Source organism: Manis javanica, chromosome 3 (assembly GCF_040802235.1).
Source record: "Manis javanica isolate MJ-LG chromosome 3, MJ_LKY, whole genome shotgun sequence".
Lineage (NCBI taxonomy): Eukaryota > Metazoa > Chordata > Mammalia > Pholidota > Manidae > Manis > Manis javanica.
The window spans coordinates 147,252,023-147,279,970 of record NC_133158.1 but is presented as its reverse complement, the minus strand read 5'-3'; the positions used below and the strand labels follow the sequence as shown (position 1 = coordinate 147,279,970).

At 42.4% G+C, this 27,948-nt stretch overlaps 1 protein-coding gene across 4 annotated transcripts in view; it reads left to right on the top strand.

Moving 5' to 3' along the window:
* Positions 1 to 27,948, top strand: part of KCNAB1 (potassium voltage-gated channel subfamily A regulatory beta subunit 1) — a 379,428-nt gene that overhangs the window by 299,979 nt on the left and 51,501 nt on the right. For all 4 annotated transcript variants that reach the window (XM_073232182.1, XM_036997860.2, XM_036997862.2 and 1 more), the window contains exons 4-7: positions 1,372 to 1,451; positions 3,707 to 3,751; positions 7,259 to 7,303; positions 9,089 to 9,132. In XM_073232182.1, coding sequence (XP_073088283.1) covers positions 1,372 to 1,451; positions 3,707 to 3,751; positions 7,259 to 7,303; positions 9,089 to 9,132 — 214 coding nt within the window. The remainder of the gene's footprint in view (positions 1 to 1,371; positions 1,452 to 3,706; positions 3,752 to 7,258; positions 7,304 to 9,088; positions 9,133 to 27,948) is intronic.

The window sequence follows — 27,948 nt, the reverse complement described above, 5'->3', positions numbered from 1 at the left end:
AGCTGTCATCCTTCCAGAGAGCAGCAGTGCCTTCCCGCAAGGTCCCTGCAGAGAGAAAGCCAGCAAGAAGGAAGGGAGACATGGGCAGACCACAGTTATACCAGCGGTTGCCTTGCCTGAGACCGACTATTCCCACATGGCAACTCTCTGTCCAGGATGCTCTCTCTTACCTTAAAATTTCTCTCTAGATAAGACTTATTATGCACATTTCCAATAATAATCCACTAACATGTCTTGTGATACAACATGAGATTACTATACAACCACAATAACCTCTTAAACCTAGAATAGCCATGATAGGAAAAACTGTACTTGTAAACTTTTAATTTCTACTTAGGCAAAATGTCATAATGGTAACAAATTTAAAGCAGTAATAGCATTTTTGCTGCTATTACGCTCTGAAGGATTTGCATGCACTCTATTTTGTTAGCCTTATAATTTTCTTGGTATGCCTATTTAAAAAACAACAGGAAAACAGTTTATCTTGGAAATGCTGATGAAGCAACTTTAGCTCATGATCAAAAACATAATGGAAAATCAATTTTAATTATTTGCAAGATGTGTGATTGTTCAGTTGACTAAGAGGTCTATCAGCAAAATGAAAATGTGTCCCCTCTCTACTGTTGTTTATCACGACCCTTCTATGGCTAGCTCTCAAATTGTTGTTTATTGCTATTTGGTACTCTTCTGTCACCCTTCACACTTGGGTTCTGCAGCGCAAAAGAAGGGAACAGGGAGCCTGGGGATCTGTTTGCAGGCTAACAGTGAAGAACCGAAGCCCTGGCGAGCCAGAGTGCTCACTCTCGGCTCTCGGGTTGTGTCCCTTCAGCTGGCTGCTGCCTCGGGACAGTGCCTGGGGTTTGGCTGAGTTGTGGGTGGCATGAGTTTTACAACAGTCAAGATTCTGTCTAATCTCTGGTTCATCAGTGCAGTCTGGTAAGCCTCGAAGAAAAAAGGCACAAACTTTTAGATCAGGAGTCAGCCAGCTGCCAAAACCTGTTGATTGGAGAAAGGAGAAAGAAGACAAATGGAGTCACAAGTGATACAAATGACCCTCTTTGTTGGCGAGACTATGATGCCACAGAGAATATTGCCAAACCAGGTCTTCCAAGCTGAATGAGAAACCCAAATCTATCCACCTCCCTGTTCCTGACGCTGACTGACCCCAGCATTGAAGGAAACCCTGTGGTGCCTGGTCTGTGTTTGAAGGAGAGGATGCTTCTATCCTATGTATGATGATTGATTCTTCTTTTCTTTCTTTAGTACAACCAAGAAACATTTTCAAAGTTGCTTTGAATTCAAAGTTGCTTCCCAGGTTGGAAAGCATTTGGCTTTGTGACTGACCTTTGCATCCTCCTGCTCCTCTTGCAGATTGCTGAACGGCTGATGACGATCGCCTATGACAGTGGAGTCAATCTCTTCGATACTGCCGAGGTCTATGCAGCTGGGAAGTAAGTCAGTGTGTTTGTGTCCCTCAAGTGGCATTTCTAGAACCAAGGGACTCTGTCCAGACCATTGCTGACATGTTGGTGAGAAGGGTTTGCCCTTCCCGCTTGTTTTTCTCCCTCCCTCTACCACCATCACCAGAGTCGGGGCCGTTGACTGCCTCTGGCCCCCTCTGCCCTCCCAAACCTTCCCACGTCTAGTCTCTGTATGAAGAATGGACTGGAAATAATCGCTATAGTCTATGTGAAGGGGAAGGGTGGCTAGGACCAGACTGGTGGCAGTGGAGACCAGTAAATGTTAGTTGGATATAGGAGTGAGGAAGTAAAAGAGCCGACTCTAGTGTGGTTGTTCAAAAGCTAGTTTCATTACCTCAAGCACATCGCACAGCTCCCTAACCCCTGAGGGAAACTGGGATGTCCTGTTTGCAAGCAAGTGGGACTGCTTTTTCTCTTTGCATGCCTGTCTTTCCACCCAGCATTCCAGGTAGGTCAGAGATTAAAGGGGGATCTCAAAGATGCCAAGAAATCCCCTGTGTTTTATAAGAAGGCATTTCAGACCCCATTCTGAGAAGAAGCTTGTTGCTTTTGCTGGAGAAGTCACATCTCACTGCAACCTCCCCATGGGTGCGAGAGCAGGTTTGGGGCCTTAAGACATGGCTCACTGGGAAATCAGAACCCAGAGGTAATGTGCCCTCAGGGCCAGGCCTCAATGTCCATGACCTCCAGGTCCCCGCACCACAAGCACATTTCAGGATGGAACTGGAGCTCCTTGGCCTCCTCCAGTGAGCACCGCAGCTGCTCCCAGAACTAAGAATAAAAGAGCTGGACAGCAGCTTGTACAGCTCTGCGAGTTTCTGACTGTGGCGCCTGATCACCTGCAGGCCTAGTCCCCAAGCACCCAGTCAGGCTGCTGGACTTGCCGGTTCAGGCTCCTCATTGCCCATCTGAGTGCGCTTTCTCTATGCGGGTTTCCTCCTTTTCAAGAGCAGGGCTGTGGAACGACCATCAAGGGGGTTCAGAGCCCACATCCATGATGTTCCCTGTTGAGTCTAAGGAGCGAAAATAAAGTTGATAAGGCCTCACGTCCTTCTTCCTCTTGCTCTTTCTCAGGTTTTCTTATCGTGCTGAATTCTGCTTACTCCCAAATGAAAAAGAGGCGTGCCTGACATGTCTGTCAGAGTCCTGTTTGTATTCCGATTGTGAAGGACTCAATCAGTCCTGCTTGGTCACTGACTGGCTGTCAGTGTGTAACTGAAATGGGTTCCACTGTGAAATGCAAGGTTGCAAAAGGCAGCCTGTGAGACAGACAGATGGGTCGGGGGAGAAAGAGCCCCGGTGTGACCCGCAGGGCGTCTCTATCTGGGACACATTCCGTAGCTAAGTCACATCAGAGTTTATTGTCAGGCTGTGCATGCCAACCAAGGCAGAACTTCCAGTTAAGACAAATAACAATTAGCTATGACTCCCACATATAGGATTCTAATGGACAAAGTGCTCATTCCACGGGGGTCTCATGCACAGCCTCTGAGAGCCCAGCTGTTTTTCACAGTGTTGGTCAGACTGGGAGGGACCTGGAAGAAGTTTTAGTTTCGTTAAGCTCGGCTTCCGACTGGGGTAGGTGGTCAGGGAGCGGACAGTGGGAATTCTTCAGTGTACCTCTCCACACTCCAGCTTTAGGGGCAGGAAGGACTCTTCTCTACATCTCCTTGTATCTTGTCCCTATGACAATGCTTGTCACTGAAACCCAGGGCATTTTCTGGGTGGGCCACTGCGTCTGCAGCCCTGGTCTTTGGGACATCTAAACCTACATGTGGGTGTCTTTATCCTGCAAGACACCTGGGAGCCAATAGTTTCTGTCTAATGACTGAAGTTTCCTTGTCCTTCCTGGTAGCTGTTGGAGACCACAGCCATTAGAAGGAACACCTTGACTTCCATTGGACACCTCCAAGCACGACATCCACATATGGGGTCAGAGTTTCAAAAACACCAAACTGCCAAATGACTCCACTGTTTCTTGGATCAGAACCGCAGGCAGTCTTCTGCCGGTATGTCAGGCTTTGGCAGGTGCTTCTGGAACGCGCAGGGAGCAGGATTCTGCAGGCACAGCAGAAACAGCCACAACTGTGCTCCTAGCCAAGAGCAGCTTCTATTTTCAGGACATATAGGCACAGAGAGTTCAAACAAGTAACGGCTCTGGGGCTTGGGATTGACTCTTGCATTTCCAGGATGCTGAATCCTAAGATATTCTGTTCCCTTTCCAGGGCTGAAGTGATTCTGGGGAGCATCATTAAGAAGAAAGGCTGGAGGTAATATATTCCTATAGTCATTTACTTGCCTTTTAAAAAATCTGTTATTATTTTGTACCAGAAAAAGGAAAATAAAACTGCGTGACAACTGGCCAAAAGGCTGACAAAAAAAGTCAACTCTTGCTAAGTAAATGATTAACAGGAGTTTGAAAATAAATACCAGGAAGCTCATTATTTGTGCTTCAAACACTATTGACTAGTCCCTGATCACAATGATTTGCCATGGGATTGAGCAGAGAAGGAGGGAATGCACTTGAGATATTCATGTATAAAAGAAAGTGGCATTTTCAGGTTTCTGACTGCCATTTGTGGTAATTAAGTGATGGAAGGAAGTTAATTATCTATACACACACATTTATGTTCACTGTTCATTTTATTAACAACTCTGGACTGAAAACAAATGATGAAGCAAGAAACGCTTATGATAAATACCCCAGAGATTTCTTATCTGAGCACAATTAACCAGCACTTCTTCTGTGCACCAGGAACCCTGCTATCTGAGCATTCAGAGGAGGGCTCCGTCTGCTGTCCTTGAGGAGTCCCATCCTCCCATCACAGCCAGTGGTAATGAGGGACTCCATGACAGCTGCAGAGGGTGGGGAGGTCAGCTCCCTCCCTTTCACTGTGTGTGTCAGCCCCTACAGCCACTCCTCCTCAGCATGACTACAGAATCAGCCAAGTATTCTGGACAAGTCTGGGGTCCTCTCCTGATCTAGTATAATATCTGCCATTGACCCATAAATACCCATTCTACAGGATTAGTGAAAATGCAAACCCAGATGTAAGGAGATATGGACAAATAAACTTTGCTAACCTACTTTTTCCCTCTCCCTTCTCCTCCTCCCCCACTCAAGGGACTATAAGGACATTAAGAGAAAACTATTCGACCTTAAATATGGAAAAGTATTCACCCGCCCAGTTCTCCACCTCGCCTGAGTTACCATCCCACTCAGAATGTGGGTCCCTCCATCAGTGCCCAAAGAGGGATGGTAGTGCTCTCCTGGGCTGCTGTATCAAAGTGACACAACTGGGTGGCTTAAGACAATAGAAATTGATTCTTTCACAGTTCTAGAGGCCAAAGTACAAAATCAAGGTTTGGGCAGGGCCAAGCTCTTTCTGAAATTCTGGGTAGGATCCATCCTTGCCTCCTGCTAGCCTCTGGTGGTTCTGCGCAATCCATGGTGTCCCTGGCTTGCAGCTGCAGTGCTTCAACTTCTGCCTCTGTCCTCACATGGCCTTCTCCCCTCATGTGTGTCTGTGTCTTCTTATAAGGACACCAGTCTCATTGGATTAAGGGCCCACCCTTAATTGTCAATTTAACTAATTATATCTGTAATGACCCCATTTCCAAATAAGCTCACATTCCAGGGACTGGGGGTTAGGACTTTAATATATCTTTTTCGGGGACACAATTTAACCTATAATGGAGACCTTGGAGCTGAGTGTGCATACCGTCCAGTGAAACCTACCATGAAGTGCAGGCTGCAGCATGCTCCTGAGACAGACAGGGAAGCCACAGCGTGGGTGCTCTTTTCCTCTCAACACCCAGAGAACACGTAACCATCACTCTCCAAGTTTGCAGAGACTGCTGTATACTTACAGGAAATTGGATTAACATGCATCATTCACAAACTGCCTTTCAGTCTTGCAATTAAGAACTCAAGCTCTCACCCTGCTACAGGATACTGATATCAGTTCACAACTGCCCCCACAAGATGGGTAAGAAGGCAAACCGTATCATCGCAGCACGGCATCCATACAGGCAGGTTCAGCCCCCACACCTGGCTTCTAGCCTCAGGGCTTACCCTTAGCTGTGCTTTCCGGGGCAAGTTCACTTCACTTCTGTGAGTCTCAGCTTCCCACCTGTCAAATGGACGGCATAACTGCTCATGCAATTTCGTGCTGATAAAGTGAGAGAGTGCACAGAAGTATTTTGAAGTCTGTCCTGTATCAATGTAAAATACTCATGTTATCATTCTCCACCCTCTCAGAAGAGTTGCTCTAAATGCCTCTGTAGGGGTCAGTGATCATTTGCCAGGTTGCTGTCTACTCTTGCCAATCTGAACATAAATGTTAGTGTGCACGCCCATATAGGCCAAACATTTTATAGGAAGCCTCATTTTGGAAAAGTGTGTCTTTGATGGCATTTGGACAGAATGTGTGGCTTTGGCAGTTCCGACTGCTCTGAGTGATTGAAAGGCTACATTCATTTTTTATAGTATTCCATCCAGTCTTTTGTGGAAGCTCTGAAAATGTTTGCTAAAGGAGATCTGGCTTCCCTGTGGCAGATCACTCTTCTACTCCTTTTCATGAGGTTGATGGATTAATCTGGAAAGTGCATCAGCCCTTTTGAGGTGTGTAATCTCCAAATGCATCTGTCTGTAGACCTTCCATTATGGGGATGCAAATTACTTTTCAGGGAATAATGTCAGTGGAATGGGGTTGCTAACATTTTCTACAAATTTTTCTTGTTGCAGCCATGTTGTCAGAATTGTCACCATCATTCCTAACTGGTTATCGTTAATCAGGGGAGGCTTTTATACCTGAGGGCCCCAGCACACTGACTCTACAGCTGATGGAATTATAAATGCTTTATTTACAAACACGCCTGACATTTGGTCTTAACCTTTGAATCTCAAATGATTTTCTTTTAAACTAGTTCAATTGAATTATATACCTGGAGAAACTAAATTACACTGAGATCTGCTTCCCAATTTTAAATTATATGGCTGCAGTTCTCAAGACATTTCTTATTCCACAGTCAGAGTCGTGTGATTGCATTTCCTGCCCTTGGGTGTGGTTTTGAGAAGGTAATAAGTTTGCAGGCAAGATTCCCACTTTTTATTCCCTTAGGAGTAAAGTGGTAAAACCTTAAGTTAAGGATTTTAGGACTGTTTTCCCAAATAAAATTTCCATTTAATAAGACCTTCAAAGAAATTTTTTCCTATTTATGGACCAATATAATTTACTCTATCGTTTACACTTCCCTGTGGTCAGTTCCTGCCTGTGAGTGTGATGATTGGGAACCACCAGGGTCCATGGTCCTTGGACCTACCCTCAGGAAAGTGCACACTCAATCAACATTACTTCAAGTGCTGAATCTGTTAGTTGGAGGCTGTTCATCTGAGCTACTAAAGCAATCCATCCTTTAAGTCCCTTCACGTACTCTCTCATTTACCATTTCTGACACTCTGTGCCCACCACTCACCTTCACCTTGTCACCACCTATTGCCTGCTTGCTGTCACGAGGGCTTAAGCCCCTCCTCCTCTAGCCCCTCCAGGTAAAGATCATTTCCCTCTAACTTCTTTCTCTAGGATCTGATTTGAAGTCCCCACTCACCAGCTTTCCTTTGTCCCTATATTTCAGTGATATGAATTAATAAATTTATCTCTTCACCAATTTTTAAAATGCGAGGTACAATAAATGTTTTCTGGTGCTACAATTATAATATGTACAATAACCAGCAACTTTTTAAGTATTTCTCTATGTGTGTTTTTAACATGCAGGAGGTCCAGCCTGGTCATAACAACCAAACTCTACTGGGGTGGAAAGTAAGTCAAATACCTTTTATTGTTCCTAATTGATGGGAAACAACTACTGGTTCATGCTTTATCCTTTCAGGCAACCATTTTACATCTAACCTACTAAAATTAATTGGTTTGGAGGGAAAGATTGTTTTTTCTCATTTGAAGGAAAGAGCAATTAGCCTGAGATTCAATCCTAGCAAGATACCCCCAAAGAAATTTAGTGCCAAGCATGTGGTCACTTGTTACTAAGTGAGTCTTGGAGATTTTCAAATACCAACTTCATGCTTGGAACCATTTCCAAAATAAGAGTTCAAATTTCAGGAAAAGAAAATAAGCACACAGCATCACAGAAGAAAAACTACTCAAATCTGCCAAAACACAGAGACTCCTACAGAATACAAAGATAAAAATATCTTGTCTGGCCCCACAAGTAAGTCTCTGATCATTTCTACAGAAGGCTCTGAAGGTGCTGATCAAAAGAACCATCTCATTGGAGAATAACAGGAAGCTACCTGCATCCCACGCTGTCAGGCCAAATGAAAGAGAAGTCTTCTCTCTGTGCTGGGATGCAGAACAAATATTACAGGATGAATTCATTTCTGATGGACCTACTGGTGTTTGAACCAGTACTTATATTATTCAACAAGGCTTAGAAGTCTGGCCTTTTTGACAAACATTTAAGAAAACAACAAACTATTCCTTATAACTTGTCATGGAAATTTAAAAGATTCCTGTGGAGACTTAACAAAAAATAAGCACAAACAGAAACAAAACAAAACCCTATTTACTTCACTATAGGTAAATTGATAGGTAATAGTTAAAACACAATTGGAGGTAGAAGCCAGTTCTTAGGAGCCTTCTAATCAAAATGTATACACTCACTCATATTTTAGCGCTAGTTTTGAGCATGTTTATGATAAATATGAAGACAGAAAGATGGAATGTAGAGTTTTATTCTTATCGTAGTCTGCATAAAAATAAAGCACCACGGTGCCTATGAGAAATGTGGATTCACATTGTCTCTGCTCTGATTCATGGTGCCATTGGTCCTTTTGCAGTGGTACCTAGAACCTTGCCTACAGTTTAGAAATAAACAGGGGTCAGGACAATCTACAGAAATCATTATGTAATAGAGAACTACATACAGTATTATCTAATACAGAAGATAACAAAAATCATCTGCGATGCATGGTAAACTACTGTGTTTTAAAAAGAGTTTGTTAAAGGTATCAATGTTGAAGAAACATCTCATCAAGACTTTAAGACTCAAGGATTTTTTTTTTCTTTCTAATTGGCCAGAGCTTGAGTCCTGGTTAAAGGTTTGTCTTCTTAAGGAAGACTTGGTTCATCACATTTTAAAGAAAACAGTTGTTAACTTTCTTTTGAAAGTCAAAAGACATTTTCAGATTTGCTTTCTTTCTCAGAAAAGCTAATGCTATCAGTAGCCTGGTAATCTTACAGCAAGCTCACAAACTAATGTCCAGCTTTCTTTTTTTCCCCTTGAGATTGGTTAAGAAGGGGAAGGTTGGGCCATGTGTCAAATTATATATGGACAGGTGTGCGTGGCTGAGTTGTTATTAATATGGTTTGATGATAATCATGGTTAATTCATATCCTGGGGTGTCCATAAAGAAGGGGCTCAGTGTGCTGCCCACCAGCCTTCTTTCCTCAACCTGCAGTGGGGCTCAATTTGCCAAGAACAAGGGTATAAAATTAGAAATTCAGTTTAGAATGAATATTCTTCGGTACTTTTGAAACAGCAATTAAATAAAAGCACACCCCTACTCAAAGTCATTTGCTTCTTTTTAGAGCTGAAACAGAAAGAGGATTATCACGGAAACATATTATTGAAGGTAGGTACTGCTACTCCCATTTTATTTTCATTTGTGGGCTGCCGATTCAAGAAAAGTATCAACCAGATAGGTTGAAAGCACATTGGAGGAGGAAAATTCCCTATAAAAAGAACTACAATCAACCAAGTTTCTTCCTGGGGTTGACAGCAGACAGTGTAGTGATATAGAGTGGAAAATGGGGTTTGAAAGAAAAAGGCTACATTTTCTGTAACTCCTGTCATTTACAACTCCACCAACATTGGTAAAACACTTCCATAACACTTTAAAAAGGAGCTTTATTGAGATAATGTATATACCATAAAAGCTTACTCATTTAAAGTGTACAGTTCATTGGCTCTGAGGATGATCATAGAGTTGTGCAATCATCACAATTCAATTTTAAAACATTTTCATCATCCTGAAAAGAAGCCTTGTATCCACTGGCAGGCACTTCCCATCCCCTCCACAGCCTCTCCCCCAGGCCCAAGCAACCACTAGGCTGCTTTTGTCTCTGCAGATTGCCAGTTCTGGTCATTTCATGCAACATGTGACATTGTGGGACTGGCTTCTTTCATGTCGTGTAACGGTCATCCACGGTGTAGCATGTATCAGTACTTCGTTCCTTTTTATTGCCAAGTAAAATTCCATTATATGAATATAGCACATCTTGCTTATCCATTCATCAGTTGATATACATTTGGATTGTTTTCATTTTTTGACTATTATGAATAATGCTGCTATGAACATTTGTGTACAAGTTTTGGTGTGGACATGTGTTAAGACTATTATACTTTTGAAAAAAGTGTATGTGCATTAAAAATATGTAGAAAATTATCACTGGGTCATTGATTCATGATGCCATTGTTTTGCACTGGTACTCTAGTTCATGAAAAATCAAGATTTTTATAACTTTCGATTCATGATTAATCACTGAAGCAGATCATTTTCTCCTTTTAAAAACTAATTTCATTTATGAAATACCAAAGTCATCAAAAACATAAACGTACTCTGATCCCACCACTCTGAAAATAAAAGTAGAGAAAGAAGCAAAGTTCTCCCTTTTGCTCACTTCATCTCATTCCACAGTTTGAAAATCTGGTGCATATCCTTCCTGATTTTTCCCTATAATTTGCTTATTTATCTGTATACGCTTACTTAAAAATAACAAAAACAAGGATATTAAACCAATGGAATCAAGCTGTGCATATTGACCTAAACTTTTATTCTCAATTACAACTTACTTTAGCCACACACACACACACACACACACACACACACACACACACACACACATGATATATAGGTTATTTACAGTTTTTAGCATAATAAAGAATTATACAAGTGACCATTGTTATGTAAATGTAATAGATACTGGAAACAGCGTTAGGTCAAAGAATAATGTGAATTTTAACACAAAGTTATTTTCCAAAAAGAATATCCTGATCTGATAAGCAGGTTTTATTTGCTTTTTTATATATTTATTTACTAATACGTTTGAGCTTCTTTCCATAATTCTGAGCTTCTTTTTCTGGGACTTAACTCTTCATACTCTTAGACTATTTTTCTTTTGAGTTGTCTTGGTCTTATTAATTTGCAGGAGTTCCTTGTATATTAATGATGTTCACTGCTTGTCAGTTACATGTGTTGCGCATCTTTTCTTTCAGACTAACATTTCATTGTGAACATTTTTGCTTTGCATGAACCTAATCTGAAAGATAATGTTGAGTTTGAAGAGATAGATCCCAGTTGGAATCTTTATTGACCTATGAAGATAACTACTTTGAGATATTTGAGATTGCACTGGAAAAATTGTTGCAGTGTGCAATCATCACCATAATTTAATTTAAATCATCACTCAGTCATTTAATTTAAAACAGAGACTTTTGAAGCCAGATCTTGGAATATATATATATATATGCTTTATGATGCTTTAAAAAGAAGTATATGTGCCCTAAAAAATGCTTGTATAAGTTTTATGTGTGTATACATATTATATATGTGTGAACACTACATAGACATATGTGTATATATATCTATATAATATATGTGTACATATACATTTGGGATACACATATATATATAATTTATACTTTTATATATATACATATACTTCTAACTGTAATAATTATGTCATTCAATTGTTTCCAAAGTCTTTGTGTAAGTTTGGTATTCTCACTAACTGATTTTTTTTTTTTTTTTTTTTTTTTTTTTTTTTGAGAGGGCATCTCTCATATTTATTGATCAAATGGTTGTTAACAACAATAAAATTCAGTATAGGGGGGTCAATGCTCAATGTACAATCATTAATCCATCTCAAGCCTAATTCTCGTCAGTCTCCAATCTTCTGAAGCATAATGAACAAGTTCTTACATGGTGAACGAATTCTTACAGAGTGAATAAATTCTTACATGGTGAACAGTACAAGGGCAGTCATCACAGAAACTTTCGGTTTTGATCATGCAATATGACCTTTAAACCATCAGGTCAAATATGAATATTCATTTGATTTTTGTACTTGATTTATATGTTGATCCCACATTTCTCCTATTATTATTATTATTTTTATTTTTAATAAAATGCTGAAGTGGTAGGTAGATGCAAGATAAAGGTAGAAAACATAGTTTAGTGCTGTAAGAAGGCAAATGTAGATGATACAGATGATCAGGTGTGTGCCTATGGACTAAGTATTAATCCAGGCTAGACAAGGGCAGCAAGACATCCACGGATGCAGAAGATTTCTCTCAAAGCAGGGGGGGTGAGGTTCTGAGCCTCACCTCTGTTGACCCCCAAATTCTCACCTGATGGCCCCCCTGCGACTGTGCCTGTCTTAGGTTGTTCCTCCCTTGAGGAATCTTACCCGTCTCTGGCTAACCAGTCATCTTCCGGGGCCATACAGGGAAATGTAAAGTTGGTAAGTGAGAGAGAAGCCATATTGTTTGCAAAGGTTAGCTTTTTACTTCTTTGCAGATTTATGCCCTGTGGCTTCTATGCCCAGCACTTGTCTCGAGGTATCTTTACCACCTGGAGGAATTATGATACTCGGTAAATTCGATATGAGGCACGAATTCTATTTAAAGTTTGTAATTAGGAAGGAAGAAGAAAAGCTATAGATGTAGCATATGAAGGAAACTTGGGAGGATTGATTATTTCTTTGACATATCTTCTTGTATAGTACCTTAAGTATGTATAGGTTTTAAACTACTAACTAATTTGCACACACATATTGACATAATAGGAATACGGTGACATAAACAAAGCAAATCTATAATTACCAGCCATCTCCAGTGAAGCCAAGAAAACCATTTAGGCACCCTAGGCATTTGTGAAAATTTATCTATGATATGATGGATATTTTCCAACTGTACTTGAACCATCAGACAAATTAAAGCAGCCCATTTCTGGGATCTGTTCACATCCCATATGTTCTTTTAACCATAGATAGTCTATAGTCATGAGATTTTGGGGTGCTACAACTTGCACCCCTCCCAACTCCTGGTTGAGTTCCAACAGTACAGATCCAGTCAAATTCGTTGTCTCACTGTATGCACATGCCAGCCTAGACATCTCCCTCCTCCTTCTTATGGCAAGTCCAGGAGATGGTGGGCTGGATGCAGCCACAACCGCAGCATCGTCCGGATCCCTGTGGAGGCTTTTTGATGATCATCCCCCGGCACGAGTCCTCCAGAGAGTGCTGATGCCGGAAGCTCCTCCTCATATCGTATCTTAGTTCATTTTCTGGGTATCCAAGCTAGGCCTTGATCTTCTGCGTAGAAACAAACAGACCCTTTGCCCACACTTTGACATGCCCTCTATACCACTGTGCAGAACTCATTGGAGGTCAGCACACAGTAACTGCTTTTTTTTTTTTTTTTTTAATTAAGAGAAAGGAATATTATCAGAAAAGAGTACCTCCATAGCTGATCATCTGACACCCTTTAAGTGATCAACATTAAGGATATTTAAAGCATGCGTTGATCTTTGATTTACCAATAGTTTTATCCTGTTAAGGAGTAATCCCCCTTTTCTTTCTTTCTTTCTTTTTTTTTTTTTTTTTTAAATTTTTAATCTACACTTACCTGAAGAATACTATGTTTACTATGCTCTCCCCTATATCAGGTCCCCCCTAACAACCACATTACGGTTACTGTCCATCAGCTTAGCAAAATGTTGTAGAGTCACTACTTGTCCTCTCTGTGTTGTGCAGCCCACCCTCCCCTTTCTCCCTCCCCCCCATGCATGCTAATCTTAATACCCCCCTTCTTCTTCCCCCCCCTTATCCCTCCCTGCCCACCCATCCTCCCCAGTTCCTTTCCCTTTGGTACCTGTTAGTCCATTTTTGGGTTCTGTAATTCTGCTGCTGTTTTGTTCCTTCAGTTTTTCCTTTGTTCCTATACTCCTCAGATGAGTGAAATCATTTGGTATTTCTCTTTCTCCGCTTGGCTTATTTCACTGAGCATAATACTCTCCAGCTCCATCCATGTTGCTGCAAATGGTTGGATTTTTCCACTTCTTATGGCTGAGTAGTATTCCATTGTGTATATGTACCACATCTTCTTTATCCATTCATCTACAGATGGACATTTAGGTTGCTTCCAATTCTTGGCTATTGTAAATAGTGCTGCGATAAACATAGGAGTGCATCTGTCTTTCTCAAACTTGATTGCTGCGTTCTTAGGGTAAATTCCTAGGAGTGGAATTCCTGGGTCAAATGGTAGGTCTGTTTTGAGCATTTTGATGCACCTCCATACTGCTTTCCACAATGGTTGAACTAATTTACATTCCCACCAGCAGTGTAGGAGGGTTCCCCTTTCTCCACAGCCTCGCCAACATTTGTTGTTGTTTGTCTTTTGGATGGCAGCTATCCTTACTGGTGTGAGGTGATACCTCATTGTAGTTTTAATTTGCATTTCTCTGATAATTAGCGATGTGGAGCATCTTTTCATGTGTCTCTTGGCCATCTGTATTTCTTTTTTGGAGAACTTTCTGTTCAGTTCCTCTGCCCATTTTTTAATTGGGTTATTTGTTTTTTGTTTGTTGAGGCGTGTGAGCTCTTTATATATTCTGGACGTCAAGCCTTTATCAGATCTGTCATTTTCAAATATATTCTCCCATACTGTAGGGTTCCTTTTTGTTCTATTGATGGTGTCTTTCGCTGTACAGAAGCTTTTCAGCTTAATGTAGTCCCACTTGCTCATTTTTGCTGTTGTTTTCCTTGCCCGGGGAGATATGTTCAAGAAGAGATCACTCATGTTTATGTCTAAGAGGTTTTTGCCTATGTTTTTTTCCAAGAGTTTAATGGTTTCGTGACTTACATTCAGGTCTTTGATCCATTTTGAGTTTACCTTTGTATATGGGGTTAGACAATGGTCCAGTTTCATTCTCCTACATGTAGCTGTCCAGTTTTGCCAGCACCATCTGTTGAAGAGACTGTCATTTTGCCATTGTATGTCCATGGCTCCTTTATCAAATATTAATTGACCATATATGTTTGGGTTAATTTCTGGGGTCTCTAATCTGTTCCACTGGTCTGTGGCTCTGTTCTTGTGCCAGTACCAAATTGTCTTGATTACTATGGCTTTGTAGTAGAGCTTGAAGTTGGGGAGTGAGAACCCCCCTACTTTATTCTTCTTTTTCAGGATTGCTTTGGCTATTCGGGGTCTTTGGTGTTTCCATATGAATTTTTGAATTATTTGTTCCAATTCATTGAAGAATGTTGCTGGTAATTTGAGAGGGATTGCATCAAATTTGTATATTGCTTTCGGCAGGATGGCCATTTTGACGATATTAATTCTTCCTAGCCATGAGCATGGGATGAGTTTCCATTTATTAGTGTCCCCTTTAATTTCTCTTAAGAGTGACTTGTAGTTTTCAGAGTATAAGTCTTTCACTTCCTTGGTTAGGTTTATTCCTAGGTATTTTATTCTTTTTGATGCAATGGTGAATGGAATTGTTTTCCTGATTTCTCTTTCTATTGATTCGTTGTTAGTGTATAGGAAAGCTACAGATTTCTGTGTGTTGATTTTGTATCCTGCAACTTTGCTGTATTCCGATATCAGTTCTAGTAGTTTTGGAGTGGAGTCTTTAGGGTTTTTTATGTACAGTATCATATCATCTGCAAATAGTGACAGTTTAACTTCTTCTTTACCAATCTGGATTCCTTGTATTTCTTTGTTTTGTCTGATTGCCGTGGCTAGGACCTCCAGTACTATGTTAAATAACAGTGGGGAGAGTGGGCATCCCTGTCTGGTTCCCGATCTCAGTGGAAATGCTTTCAGCTTCTCGCTGTTCAGTATAATGCTGGCTGTGGGTTTATCATATATGGCCTTTATTATGTTGAGGTACTTGCCCTCTATTCCCATTTTGCTGAGAGTTTTTATCATGAATGGATGTTGAATTTTGTCAAATGCTTTTTCAGCATCTATGGAAATGATCATGTGGTTTTTGTCTTTCTTTTTGTTGATGTGGTGGATGATGTTGATGGATTTTCGAATGTTGTACCATCCTTGCATCCCTGGGATGAACCCCACTTGGTCATGGTGTATGATCCTTTTGATATACTGTTGAATTCTGTTTGCTAATATTTTATTGAGTATTTTTGCATCTACGTTCATCAGGGATATTGGTCTGTAATTTTCTTTTTTGGTGGGGTCTTTGCCTGGTTTTGGTATTAGGGTGATGTTGGCTTCATAGAATGAGTTTGGGAGTATTCCCTCTTCTTCTATTTTGTGGAACACTTTAAGGAGAATGGGTATTATGTCTTCTCTGTGTGTCTGATAAAATTCCGAGGTAAATCCGTCCGGCCCCGGGGTTTTGTTCTTGGGTAGTTTTTTGATTACTGTTTCAATTTCTTTGCTTGTAATTGGTTTGTTTAACTTTTGTGTTTCTTCCTTGGTCAGTCTTGGGAGGTTGTATTTTTCTAGGAAGTTGTCCATTTCTTCTAGGTTTTCCAGCTTGTTGGCATATAGGTTTTCATAGTAGTCTTTAATAATTCTTTGTATTTCTGTGGAGTCTGTCGTGATTTTTCCATTCTCATTTCTGATTATGTTGATTTGTGTTGACTCTCTTTTTCTCTTAATAAGTTGGGCTAGAGGCTTATCTATTTTGTTTATTTTCTCAAAGAACCAGCTCTTGGTTTCGTTGATTTTTGCTATTGTTTTATTCTTCTCAATTTTGTTTATTTCTTCTCTGATCTTTATTATGTCCCTCCTTCTGCTGACTTTAGGCCTCATTTGTTCTTCTTTTTCCAGTTTTAATAATTGTGATGTTAGACTATTCATTTGGGATTGTTCTTCCTTCTTCAAGTGTGCCTGGATTGCTATATACTTTCCTCTTAAGACTGCTTTCGCTGCATCCCACAGAAGTTGGGGCTTAGTGTTGTTGTTGTCATTTGTTTCTATATATTCCTTGATCTCTATTTTGATTTGTTCATTGATCCATTGATTATTTAGTAGCATGTTGTTAAGCCTCCATGTGTTTGTGAGCCTTTTTGTTTTCTTTGTAGAATTTATTTCTACTTTCATACCTTTGTGGTCTGAAAAATTGGTTGGTAGAATTTCAATATTGTGGAATTTACTGAGGCTCTTTTTGTGAGCTAGTATGTGGTCTATTCTGGAGAATGTTCCATGTGCACTTGAGAAGAATGTATATCCTGTTGCTTTTGGATGTAAAGTTCTATAGATGTCTATTAGGTCCATCTGTTCTAGTGTGTTGTTCAGTGTCTGTGTGTCTTTACTTATTTTCTGCCCGGTGGATCTATCCTTTGGGGTGAGTGGTGTGTTGAAGTCTCCTACAATGAATGCATTGCAGTCTATTTCCCTCTTTAGTTCTGTTAGTATTTGCTTCACATATGCTGGTGCTCCTGTATTGGGTGCATATATATTTAGAATGGTTATATCCTCTTGTTGGACTAAGCCCTTTATCATTATGTAGTGGCCTTCTTTATCTCTTGTTACTTTCTTTGTTTTGAAGTCTATTTTGTCTGATATTAGTACTGCAACCCCTGCTTTCTTCTCACTGTTGTTTGCCTGAAATATGTTTTTCCATCCCTTGACTTTTAGTCTATGCTTATCTTTGGGTTTAAGGTGAGTTTCTTGTAAGCAGCATATAGATGGGTCTTGCTTTTTTATCCATTCTATTACTCTATGTCTTTTGATTGGTGCATTAAGTCCATTTACATTTAGGGTGACTATTGAAAGATATGTACTTATTGCCATTGCAGGCTTTAGATTCGTGGTTACCAAAGGTTCAAGGTTAGCTTCTTTAGTATCTTACTGCCTAACTTAGCTCGCTTATTGAGCTGTTATATACACTGTCTGGAGAGTCTTTTCTTCTCTCCCTTCTTATTCCTCCTCCTCCCTTCTTCATATGTTGTGTGTTTTGTTCTGTGCTCTTTTTAGGGGTGCTCCCATCTAGAGCAGTCCCTGTAGGATGCCCTGTAGAGGTGGTTTGTGGGAAGCAAATTCCCTCAGCTTTTGCTTATCTGTGAATTGTTTGATCCCACCATCATATTTAAATGATAGTCGTGCTGGATACAGTATCCTTGGTTCAAGGCCCTTCTGTTTCATTGCATTAAGTATATCATGCCATTCTCTTCTGGCCTGTAGGGTTTCTGTTGAGAAGTCTGATGTTAGCCTGATTGGTTTTCCTTTATAGGTGACCTTTTTCTCTCTAGCTGCCTTTAAAACTCTTTCCTTGTCCTTGATCCTTGCCATTTTAATTATTATGTGTCTTGGTGTTGTCCTCCTTGGATCCTTTCTGTTGGGGGTTCTGTATAATTCCATGGTCTGTTCGATTATTTCCTCCCCCAGTTTGGGGAAGTTTTCAGCAATTATTTCTTCAAAGACCCTTTCTATCCCTTTTCCTCTTTCTTCCTCTTCTGGTATCCCTATAATACGAATGTTTTTCCTTTTGTATTGGTCACATATTTCTCTTAGTGTTGTTTCATTCCTGGAGATCCTTTTATCTCTCTCTATGTCAGCTTCTATACGTTCCTGTTCTCTGGCTTCTATTCCTTCAATGGCCTCTTGCATCTTATCCATTCTGCTTATAAATCCTTCCAGGGATTGTTTCACTTCTGTGATCTCTTTCCTGACATCTGTGATCTCCTTCCGGACTTCATCCCACTGCTCTTGCATTTTTCTCTGCATCTCATCCCACTGCTCTTGCATTTTTCTCTGCATCTCATCCCATTGCTCTTGCATTTTTTTCTGCATCTCTGTCAGCATGTTCATGATTTTTATTTTGAATTCTTTTTCAGGAGGACTAGTTAGGTCTGTCTCCTTCTCAGGTGTTGTCTCTGTGATCTTTGTCTGCCTGTAGTTTTGCCTTTTCATGGTGATAGAGATAGTCTGCAGAGCTGGTACAAGTGACCGCTGGAAGAGCTTCCCTTCTTGTTGGTTTGTAGCCTTTTCCTGGGAGAATAGCGACCTCTAGTGGCTTGTGCTGGGCAGCTGTGCGCAGATAGGGCTTCTGCTTCCTGCCCAGTTGCTTTGGGGTTTATCTCCACTGTTGCTGTGGGCTTGGCCTGGCTGGGGCTGTTCCTCCAAAATGGTGGAGCCCCGTTAGAGGGGGAGCAGCCAGGAGACTATTTATCTCCGTAAGGGGCCTCTGTGCTCCCTGCTGCCCAGGGGGTTAGAGTGCCCAGAGATCCCCAGATTCCCTGCTTCTGGTCTAAGTGACCTGTCCTGCCCCTTTAAGATTTCCAAAAAGCACTCTCCAAACCAAAACAACAACAGCAACAATGAGAGAGGGAACAGAAAGGAAAAAAAAAAGAAAAAACACGCGATTTTTTTTTTTTTTCCCCTCAGGTGCCGGTCCCAGGCACCCGCGCACTGGTCCTGCTGCCCTGTCTCCCTAGCACCAGGGTCCCTGTCCTTTCAAGGCTTCCAAAAAGCACCCACCCACCGGTCCCGCAGGGAAGGAACGCTCAATATTCTTGGTCCTCAGGCACTGGTCCCACGCACCCGCTCACCAGTCCTGCCGCCCTGCCTCCCTAGCACCGGGGTCCCTGTCCCTTCAAGGCTTCCAAAAAGCACTTGGCAAAAAGAGAGAAAAAAAAAGGGGAAAAACGCGCGATTTCTTCCGTCCTCAGGTGCTGGTCTCAGGCACCCACCCACCGGTCCCACAGGGAAAAATGCGGGATATTCTTTGTCCTCAGGTGCCGGTCCCAGGCACCCGCTCACCAGTCCCGCCGCCCTGCCTCCCTAGCACCGGGGTCCCTGTCCCTTTTAGGCTTCCAAAAAGCACTCGCAGAAAAGAGAAAAAAAAAAAGGGGAAAAACGCGCGATTTCCTCTGTCCTCAAGTGCCGGTCTCAGGCACCCGCCCACCGGTCCCGCAGGGAAAAACGGGGGATATTCTTTGTCCTCAGGCGCCGGTCCCAGCCACCCGATCACCAGTCCCGCCACCGTGCCTCCCTAGCACTGGGGTCCCCGTCCCTTCAAGGCTTCCAAAAAGCGCTTGCCAAAAAGAGAGAAAAAAAAAAAAAAAGGGGAAAAACGCGCGACCTCCTCCGTCCTCAGGCACTGGTCTCAGGCACCCGCCCCCAGGTCTCGCAGGGAGAAACGCGGGATATTCTTTGTCCTCCGGCGCCGTTCCCAGGCACCTCCTCACCGGTCCCGCCACCCTGCCTCCCCAGCAACGGGGGCCCGTCCCTCTAAGGCTTCCAAAAAGCGCTCGCCAAAAAAAAAAAACTGCTCCGGTTTCTCTCCACCCGCCGGGAGCCGGGGGGAGGGGCGCTCGGGTCCCGCCGGGCTGGGGCTTGTATCTTACCCCCTTCACAAGGCGCTGGGTTCTTGCAGGTGTGGATGTGGTCTGGATGTTGTCCCGTGTCCTGTGGTCTCTATTTTAGGAAGATTTTTCTTTGTTATATTTTCATAGCTCTATGTGTTTTTGGGAGGAGATTTCCACTGCTCTACTCACGCCGCCATCTTGGCTCCCGCCCCTCTAACTGATTTTTAATATACTTATTAGGCATTTGGTCTTTGAATCAGTCAAACACTGGTTCAAGTTCCAACTGTCATTTATGAGCTGGGGGACTTTGTGCATAAACCCCCATCTCCTCGACTATAAAACAGGCTATAAATATTCCTACCTCAGAAGGTTACTATACAGGGATCGAAATTAGATCATTCACATTGAGCACAGTGTCTGTCACATCATAAGCACTTAATAAACGTTATTTTTGTCATCCTTGTCATCATTATCCTTAATAGTGCAACTGCTGTTCTCATGCTATGGTTAAGGTTGCCCTTTACTAAGCCACATTCCGAGGCTGCCACAGTGTATGACCACATTCCAGTATGAGAGAAAGCTTCCAGCTTCCTACCGCAAACAAAATCCCTCCTCAGGCCTTGGTGTCCAGGTGTCATTGCGAAGCCAAACCCAGCGCTCCTCAGAATGGTCACCAGCCCCGCCCTCGCACTCGCCCCCCACTGCGCCGGCTGCCTCAGAGCTCATCATCAAGAAATAACCCAGGTGCGCTGGTCGTCCAAGCTGAATGAGCAGAGCAGAAGCGTGCTGCTGAGAAAGTTCTCGGTTTTCTTGCCTTTTCTTCTTAATCTAATTGATTAAAAAAGCGATTCAGAAACATGTTCACACTGGCAGTCAACAAAGAAAAACAAAATTGAAGAGAGAAAATATGGAGAAGTTATGCTACTGTGCGTTCCACTGAATCCCCACTGCCTTAATATTACCAGTGTGTGTGAGTAATTTCCGGACTCGCTCTCTTACTTCAATCAGTTTTCTTAAAGCCTCATACGATTTAATAGAAATACCTTAAATGCATTTTTCGCATTCCTCCCTTTAAATGTCAGGAATTCTCTTAGGAACGAATCTCTCAGGATGGATAAACCAGTTCAGATAAAATTCAAACTGACCCACATTCAAAGTTTAACACAAAATTTCAGACTTTTGAGACTGAAGAAGAAATTAGGATCAATTAATATTATGTTGTTATTGTTGGTGTTATTTTGCAGTTGATTGTTTCAACCAAAGACAAAAACACTCCTGAGTGTAAGAGAGTCAGTTCAAAGGGTATTTCTAGGCAAGCTGAAATTAGGGAATTAAGTGAATTTTGCAGGGAAAAAAAAGGGGGGGACAGGGATTTCTAGGTCCAAAATAAAATTTGAAAAGGCTCAGAAATCATTGTCTTTGAGTTTCATCGGTACTTATTCTGTGGTGAAGGTGACCTTATTTAACATTGGAGATTCATATGCTCATTAAATTTGAGAAGTGCTGTTAGAGGATAAAAAGTAGTCCGATTCATGGGGAGCTCAGGCCACTCATGAGATGACTGACCTTGGGCCACCTGAGTTAGGTCACAGAGTTGAAAATGATCTTGACTTGTGCATAATGTACTTGTGAAAAAGATCATATGAAAGACCTTTTCCATGAACCCAAAGTCCTTGATTTAGATCCAGTTAAGAACAACATTCTTCTTAAATTCACAAGAAGGGAGTAGAAAGTTCAATAATAGGTGGCTTATTATATCCATTTAGAATTGCAAGTTCCTCTCAGAGTTGGAATTCAGTCAGCCATTCCACTTCATTAAGCCTAAATTTGTGTAGCAGATCAAATTTCTTTAGTATCTAACATGAAAGAATAGAAACAGTTTGATAAGTAAAATTGTAAGAATTAGTATGTTGCTTTGATGCTTTTACAGGCAAAAGCTGTATTTGAGTCCATTTCTGCCTTTCAGATAAACAACAGTTCTGTGTGATTCAAAATACAAATCCACTGTCATGGTTTCAGGAATAAGAGAAGAAAATAATCTGAGAAAGTTCTGCCTGAACCTTTTTAATGAAAGACCAGTGTTTAAACCCTGCTATCTGAACTATAAAAAAAGAAAGAATTTATGATTTTTTATTAAAAAAATTAATTTTTTAAGAAATGGATTCACTACAGGATTCTTTCTCAGGGCACCATGCTCATATAAACTAAAATCGCCCATTCGTGGTAACCATGTTTCATAATAGGAGGTGCAACCACATATATTATTCTAATGCAGTGCAGTTTTTATCAAAAGAAGTAGATATGGCTTAAATCATGATTGAGATGTCTATTGAGCAGAAGCTGGAAAATTATATAAGGAAACAGTGTATATTATTTAAGGCAACATTTTTTTAAAAATCTATATAAGAAAGCAAATGCGTAGTAAGTGTAAAGGTGTTTGAATATAACTCTTGCAGAATCTTCAAACTATTGACTTCCTCATTTCTACACAATTAATCCTGCAACACTGAACACCTGATCCACTCCTAGCCATGCCAATGAGCTTAACATCTGGAATGTGTCGCGACCCTTCAGGGACCGAAGCAACACGCCCAAGGTCTTGATTCTTCTCTAGGCTTTATTGTCTAACCTTTCGCGGCGGTTACAGCAGTTGTCGGGTAGTTCCTTTTCCCTCCCGGCGGGCTCCCTTATATTCAGTCACCCAACCAATCCGGGACAGTATCATGCGTGACCTTTAAGCAGATAGGTGTCACACGCCACTCTAAGCGGGCAGCACGAGCTGTGCACGGGTACGGAAGTCTGCTGGGCCAATCCCCAACAGGGAAGAGGGGAAAGGGTGGTGAGCAGGAAATGGGCGCCATCTTTAGGGCATTGTCCAGCTAGAGTGGGGCTCAGCCTCAGCCATAGGCCGCACCCCCACATCTCCCCCTTTATTGTTTTATAACCAAAGGGCTGTCGGGATCATGCCTGTCTTAGGTCGTCCGGAGTCTGCGGCATTCTTACCCATCCTCAGGCAACAGACAGCTTAGGTCTGCGCCCTGTCTTAGGTTGATATGCACAGCTCCCGATCTTACCCGTCCTTGACTACTGATCCAGTATATTAAGCCATACTCTAGGGGAGATGCCTTCCTCTAGCGCTGCCATGGCCTGCAACAGGACCTTCCGTTCTCCCCGTTGCTGTTTTTGTATGGAACAGACTTTCTCCCAACGAGGAGGAGGCCCACAATTAGCAATATTCCTATGACACCTACACCTGACCAGGCTTTGGTGGCGTTTAACACAGCTTCAGCTATTTGAGCTATGGAGCAAAATTTCTAACCATAGCTGAGTGGTGAGCTCGTCAAGCTCACTGGATCAATTTGTGGTTAACATCTTGCCTAACTGTCTGGACAAGTTGGCAGCTTTAGAATAATTATGAAAAGGAATGCCAGTAATACACCCCCGTATAAGAATGGACGCAGCCCACAGACAAAACCTCCCCCAAGAGGTCCAATTGTTCTTGAAGAAGGTTCATGCGTTGGTTGACCAAGGCCATCCCATTCTTAAAATGGCCATTGATGACATTCTGCGTTGTCATTGCCGAGGCAGTGGCCTGGGACAGACCATTCAGCGTCTCTGCCATAGGAATGGTGATAGCGCGGCGGTGGCTGCAGCTGCAGCTCGGCTACGCCATCGCCTGCTGTAGGATCCATGGCAGGAGCAGAAGCAGTGCAATCATCTTGTACCTCCGCTCCGGGGTTTTCCACTCTGCGTATCAGACGTTCAGGCACCCAAACGGGGTTCTGCTGGTCCTGTGGAAAAACACAAACTGAGCCTCGGGTCCAGATTATCACTGGGTCCGGGCCTTTCCATGTTCCTTCCAACACATCCTTCCACAAAACTTTAGGCATGTGTTTTGGATTGGATTGTTGGCCGTGCCACTCTGCTGCACTGTGGCCATTTTTGTCCAGTGTTCTAAAGTCTTCTCCTATTCCCCCTTTTTGTTTATATAAGGCATTCTTGAGGGTGAGGTGGGTGCGTTCCACCATACCCTGACCCTGAGGGTTGTCTCTAGCTCCCTGCTGCTCTCATGACACAAAAGGATGTCATCCATATAATGATAGATGATTATCAGGGGAAACTGTTTCCTGACAGTTTGTAAGGCCTTCTTTACATACACATGGTGGGGCTATTAGCCATGCCCTGTGGCAATAAACCTTTGACAGTCCTCTGGGCAGGGCCACAGGGAGAGGAAGGCCTAATTGTACAGATCCCATAAACTCCATCTGTCTGTTCACTGCCCTGAGATTATGGAGTAATCTCCACTTGCCAGACTTTTTCCTAATTACAAAAATAGGTGTGTTCCATGGCGAGGTAGAGGGCTGGAGGTGACCAGCTGCTATCTGTTCTTATACTAAAGTGTGGGCTGCTTCCTTCTTTTCTTTGGTGAGGGGCCACTGAGGTACCCACACGGGCCTTTTTGACTGCCATGTTATTTCTATAGGCTGTTTTCCCTCAGTGGCCCCGAAGAAAAACCCAATCCTGGTCCTCCGGGCCCTTTGGGCGGTCTCCCTGCTAAAAGGATTGGTTGTTCTTTCCCTTGGAGATCCTTCCCTAGTCCTCTAGTGCCCGTGTACCCCTGTTTTTTCATTATGGCATTAGACTGCTCACTGTAAAAAGTCTCTGTGGTTAGTTTAACTCTGCTATTAAACCTGTTCTCTAGCTCGTCCCCTGAAAGTTCCCCATCTTCATCCTCATCAGATGGCAGTCCCTGTTCAGATCCCCCTTCTGATGCCTTTGCGGAGGCACGCTCTTCTCGTACTTCCTCTAATATTTCCTCCCCCTCTTGGATGGCCTCTCGGCAGCTTGGCTTCTGTCCTCGGCCCTAACCCTAGAGGCCTCCATCCCCATCCTCTCTCTAAAGGGGCAAGTATCCTAGTTATGATTTAGATGGACTACGTCGCTAATTCCGCGAACCTTTTGATTTCGTCGCCACTCTGCGAACCTTTTGATTTCGTCGCTGCTCTGCGAACCTTCACTGGCGCCTCCTCATTCCATATATTATGATAAACAATGTCACAAACACTAACAGGACACACACACTACACATAAACACCCACCGCAACTGCCTGCTGTCTGCCCTGCCACGTTGCTCGCCGATCCACTCACCCTCCTCGGTTCCCTCTCCCGGTCTGGCCAGCTGACCGAACGGCATCCAGCGACATTCCTGAAGAGTTACAAGCTCTCCAGGGTCAGCGGATCAGGTCGCGACGAGGTTTAGCAATTCCCGGGTTTTGGCACCACTTGTCGCAACCCTTCAGGGACCGAAGCAACACGCCCAAGGTCTTGATTCTTCTCTAGGCTTTATTGTCTAACCTCTCGCGGCGGTTACAGCAGTTGTCGGGAAGCTCCTCTCCCTCCCGGCGGGTTCCCTTATATTCAGTCACCCAACCAATCCGGGAAGTCTGCTGGGCCAATCCCCAACAGGGAAGAGGGGAAAGGGTGGTGAGCAGGAAATGGGCGCCATCTTTAAGGCATTGTCCAGCTAGAGTGGGGCTCAGCCTCGGCCGTAGGCCGGGCCCCCACAGAATGGGCATATTTCTAGATGCATGTGAAATAGGCTTAAACTGAGGTAAGGTTCACCCTATGAATAATAAAGTTCCTTTTAAACTTCAGAATCTAAAAGAAAAATGAACTTAGATTTCTTTTTCCTATATTCACTTGAAAGCTGTTTTCCTTAAATAGCATAATTTATTATCCTGTGGACTTCAGAGGAATTACCAGTTAACTTCTAAACTCTCCTCAAGGGCAGGGAGCACTTCTGCTGCTTCTCCTATATTTGCTCCCACAGACACCGGTTAGTGCCAAGGGACAGGCGAATGCCCAAAGAGCCTTCAGCAAGTGCATGTGTTACACTGGAGCACTTACCTCCTTAGGTTATGATTAACTATGTGGATGCTCCTCTGGGGTCCAGGATGATGCATTTTTGCATGTCTGCTTAAATTTAAAATAATATCTCGCCCCGAGCCAGTGCTCAACAAACATATGCTAAGTGGAGATAGAACAGGACTATTTGTTAACTGGAGGTGGACCATAAATGGCTCTCAAGGAAACATTTGTTGAGCATGACTTTATGTTGCTACAGTTTAACTTTTTCTACAATATTAAAGTATCCAAATAGCAGTCACATAAAAGATCAAATCAGAAAGATCTTCTAGCTCTGTTTTGTCTTTGGACAGATAAGAAAACTAAGGCCCAAAGAGGCTGAGACATTGGCAAGGTCATTCAGGCCAGCCCAAACTAGCAGCCCGGACCCCCGGCCCTGTGCCTCAGCTCTTCCCTGAGTGCCCGACTGGCCCATCCAGCTGCCAAGAGCTCTACGTGGCTGACTGATGTGCCACTCCGACTGAACATGGCTCCCACTGCCATTGCCAATCTGCTTTTCCCGATTTCCCCACCTTACTAACAGTCACTTCACTTCTTAAGCCCGAGATCCAAGTCAACCTCGATTCCTCTACCTCTCTACTCTATATCCAGCCCACCAGCAAGTCCTCTTATTTCCACTTACACAACTTATCCTGAATTTGAACACTTCTAACCACTCGATCCAGCCTTCATCTCCTGCAGTAACCTCTGTGCTTTCATTCTTGCTCCAACAGGACATTCTCAGCATCCAGTTATTAGTTCAAAATGGAAATTTGATAATATAATTTCCCCTGCTTAACTCCCATTTCCTGACCATTCAGCCTACCATCAATGTTTTTCTATCTCACATAGAGTTAAATCCAAAGTTTATAACATGGATTACAAGACTTTATATGATTCAGATTTTCAGAATGAGAAGTGTCTCCTAGGAGCACAGTCTCATTTTTCTCCACTTAAAAGTTAGAGTAGGAGCCAAATGGAACACTGACATGATACAACACACCACTCCTTCTATTCTCACATAAATACACTTGAATCTTGGCCTAAATATCAAGAAAAAATGCTTTTCAAAGAAAGCATTGAGAGGTGAGGAATGACCCAATACAATGAGACTGGCTTTTATGTCAAGTCCATGACATGGGTGCACACTATCACCTTCAACAATGAGCGTATGCCAATAGATGCTTTGTTTGCTCCTTGAGTACAAATATGGTGTCCATGCCCCAGATATAAACCCAAGCATATATAGCCAATTAATATACAATAAAGGAGCCATGGATATGCAATGGGGAAATGACAGTCTCTTCAACAACTGGTGTTGGCAAAACTGGACAGCTACATGCAAGAGATTGAAACTGGATTATTATCTACCCCCATAAACAAAAGTAAACTCAAAATGGATCAAAGATCTGAATGTAAGTCATGAAACCATAAAACTCTTAGAAGAAAACATAGGCAAAAATCTCTTAAATATAACATGAGCAACTTTTTCCAGAACACATCTCCTCAGGCAGGGGAAACAAAATAAAAAATGAACAAATGGGACTACATCATGCTAAAAAGCTTCTGTACAGCAAAGGACACCATCAGCAGAACAAAAAGGCATCCTACAGTATGGGAGAATATATTTGTAAATGACAAGGGGTTAACATCCAAAATATATAAAGAACTCACATGCCTCAACACCCAAAAAGCAAATAACCCTATTAAAAAATGGGTGGAGGATATCAACAGACACTCCTCCAAAGAAGAACTTCAGATGGCCAACAGGCAAATGAAAAGATGCTCCACAGCACTAATTATCAGGGAAATGCAAATTAAAAACACCCTGAGATATCACCTCATACCAGGTAGGATGGCCTACATCCAAAAGACTAGGAACAACAAATGCTGGCAGGGATGAGAAAAAAGGGGAACCCTCCTATACTGCAGGTGGGAATGTAAAATAGTTCAACCATTGTGGAAAGCAGTATGGAGGTTTCTCAAAAAACTAAAAATAGAAACACCATTTGACTCGGGAATCCCACTCCTAGGAATTTACCCTAAAAATGCAGGAGCCCAGATTCAAAAGGACATATGCACCCCTATGTTTATCATAGCACTATTTACAATAGCCAAGAAATGGAAGCAACCTAAGTGTCCATCAGTAAATGAATGGATAAAGAAGATGTGGTACATATGCACCATGGAATACTATTCAGCCA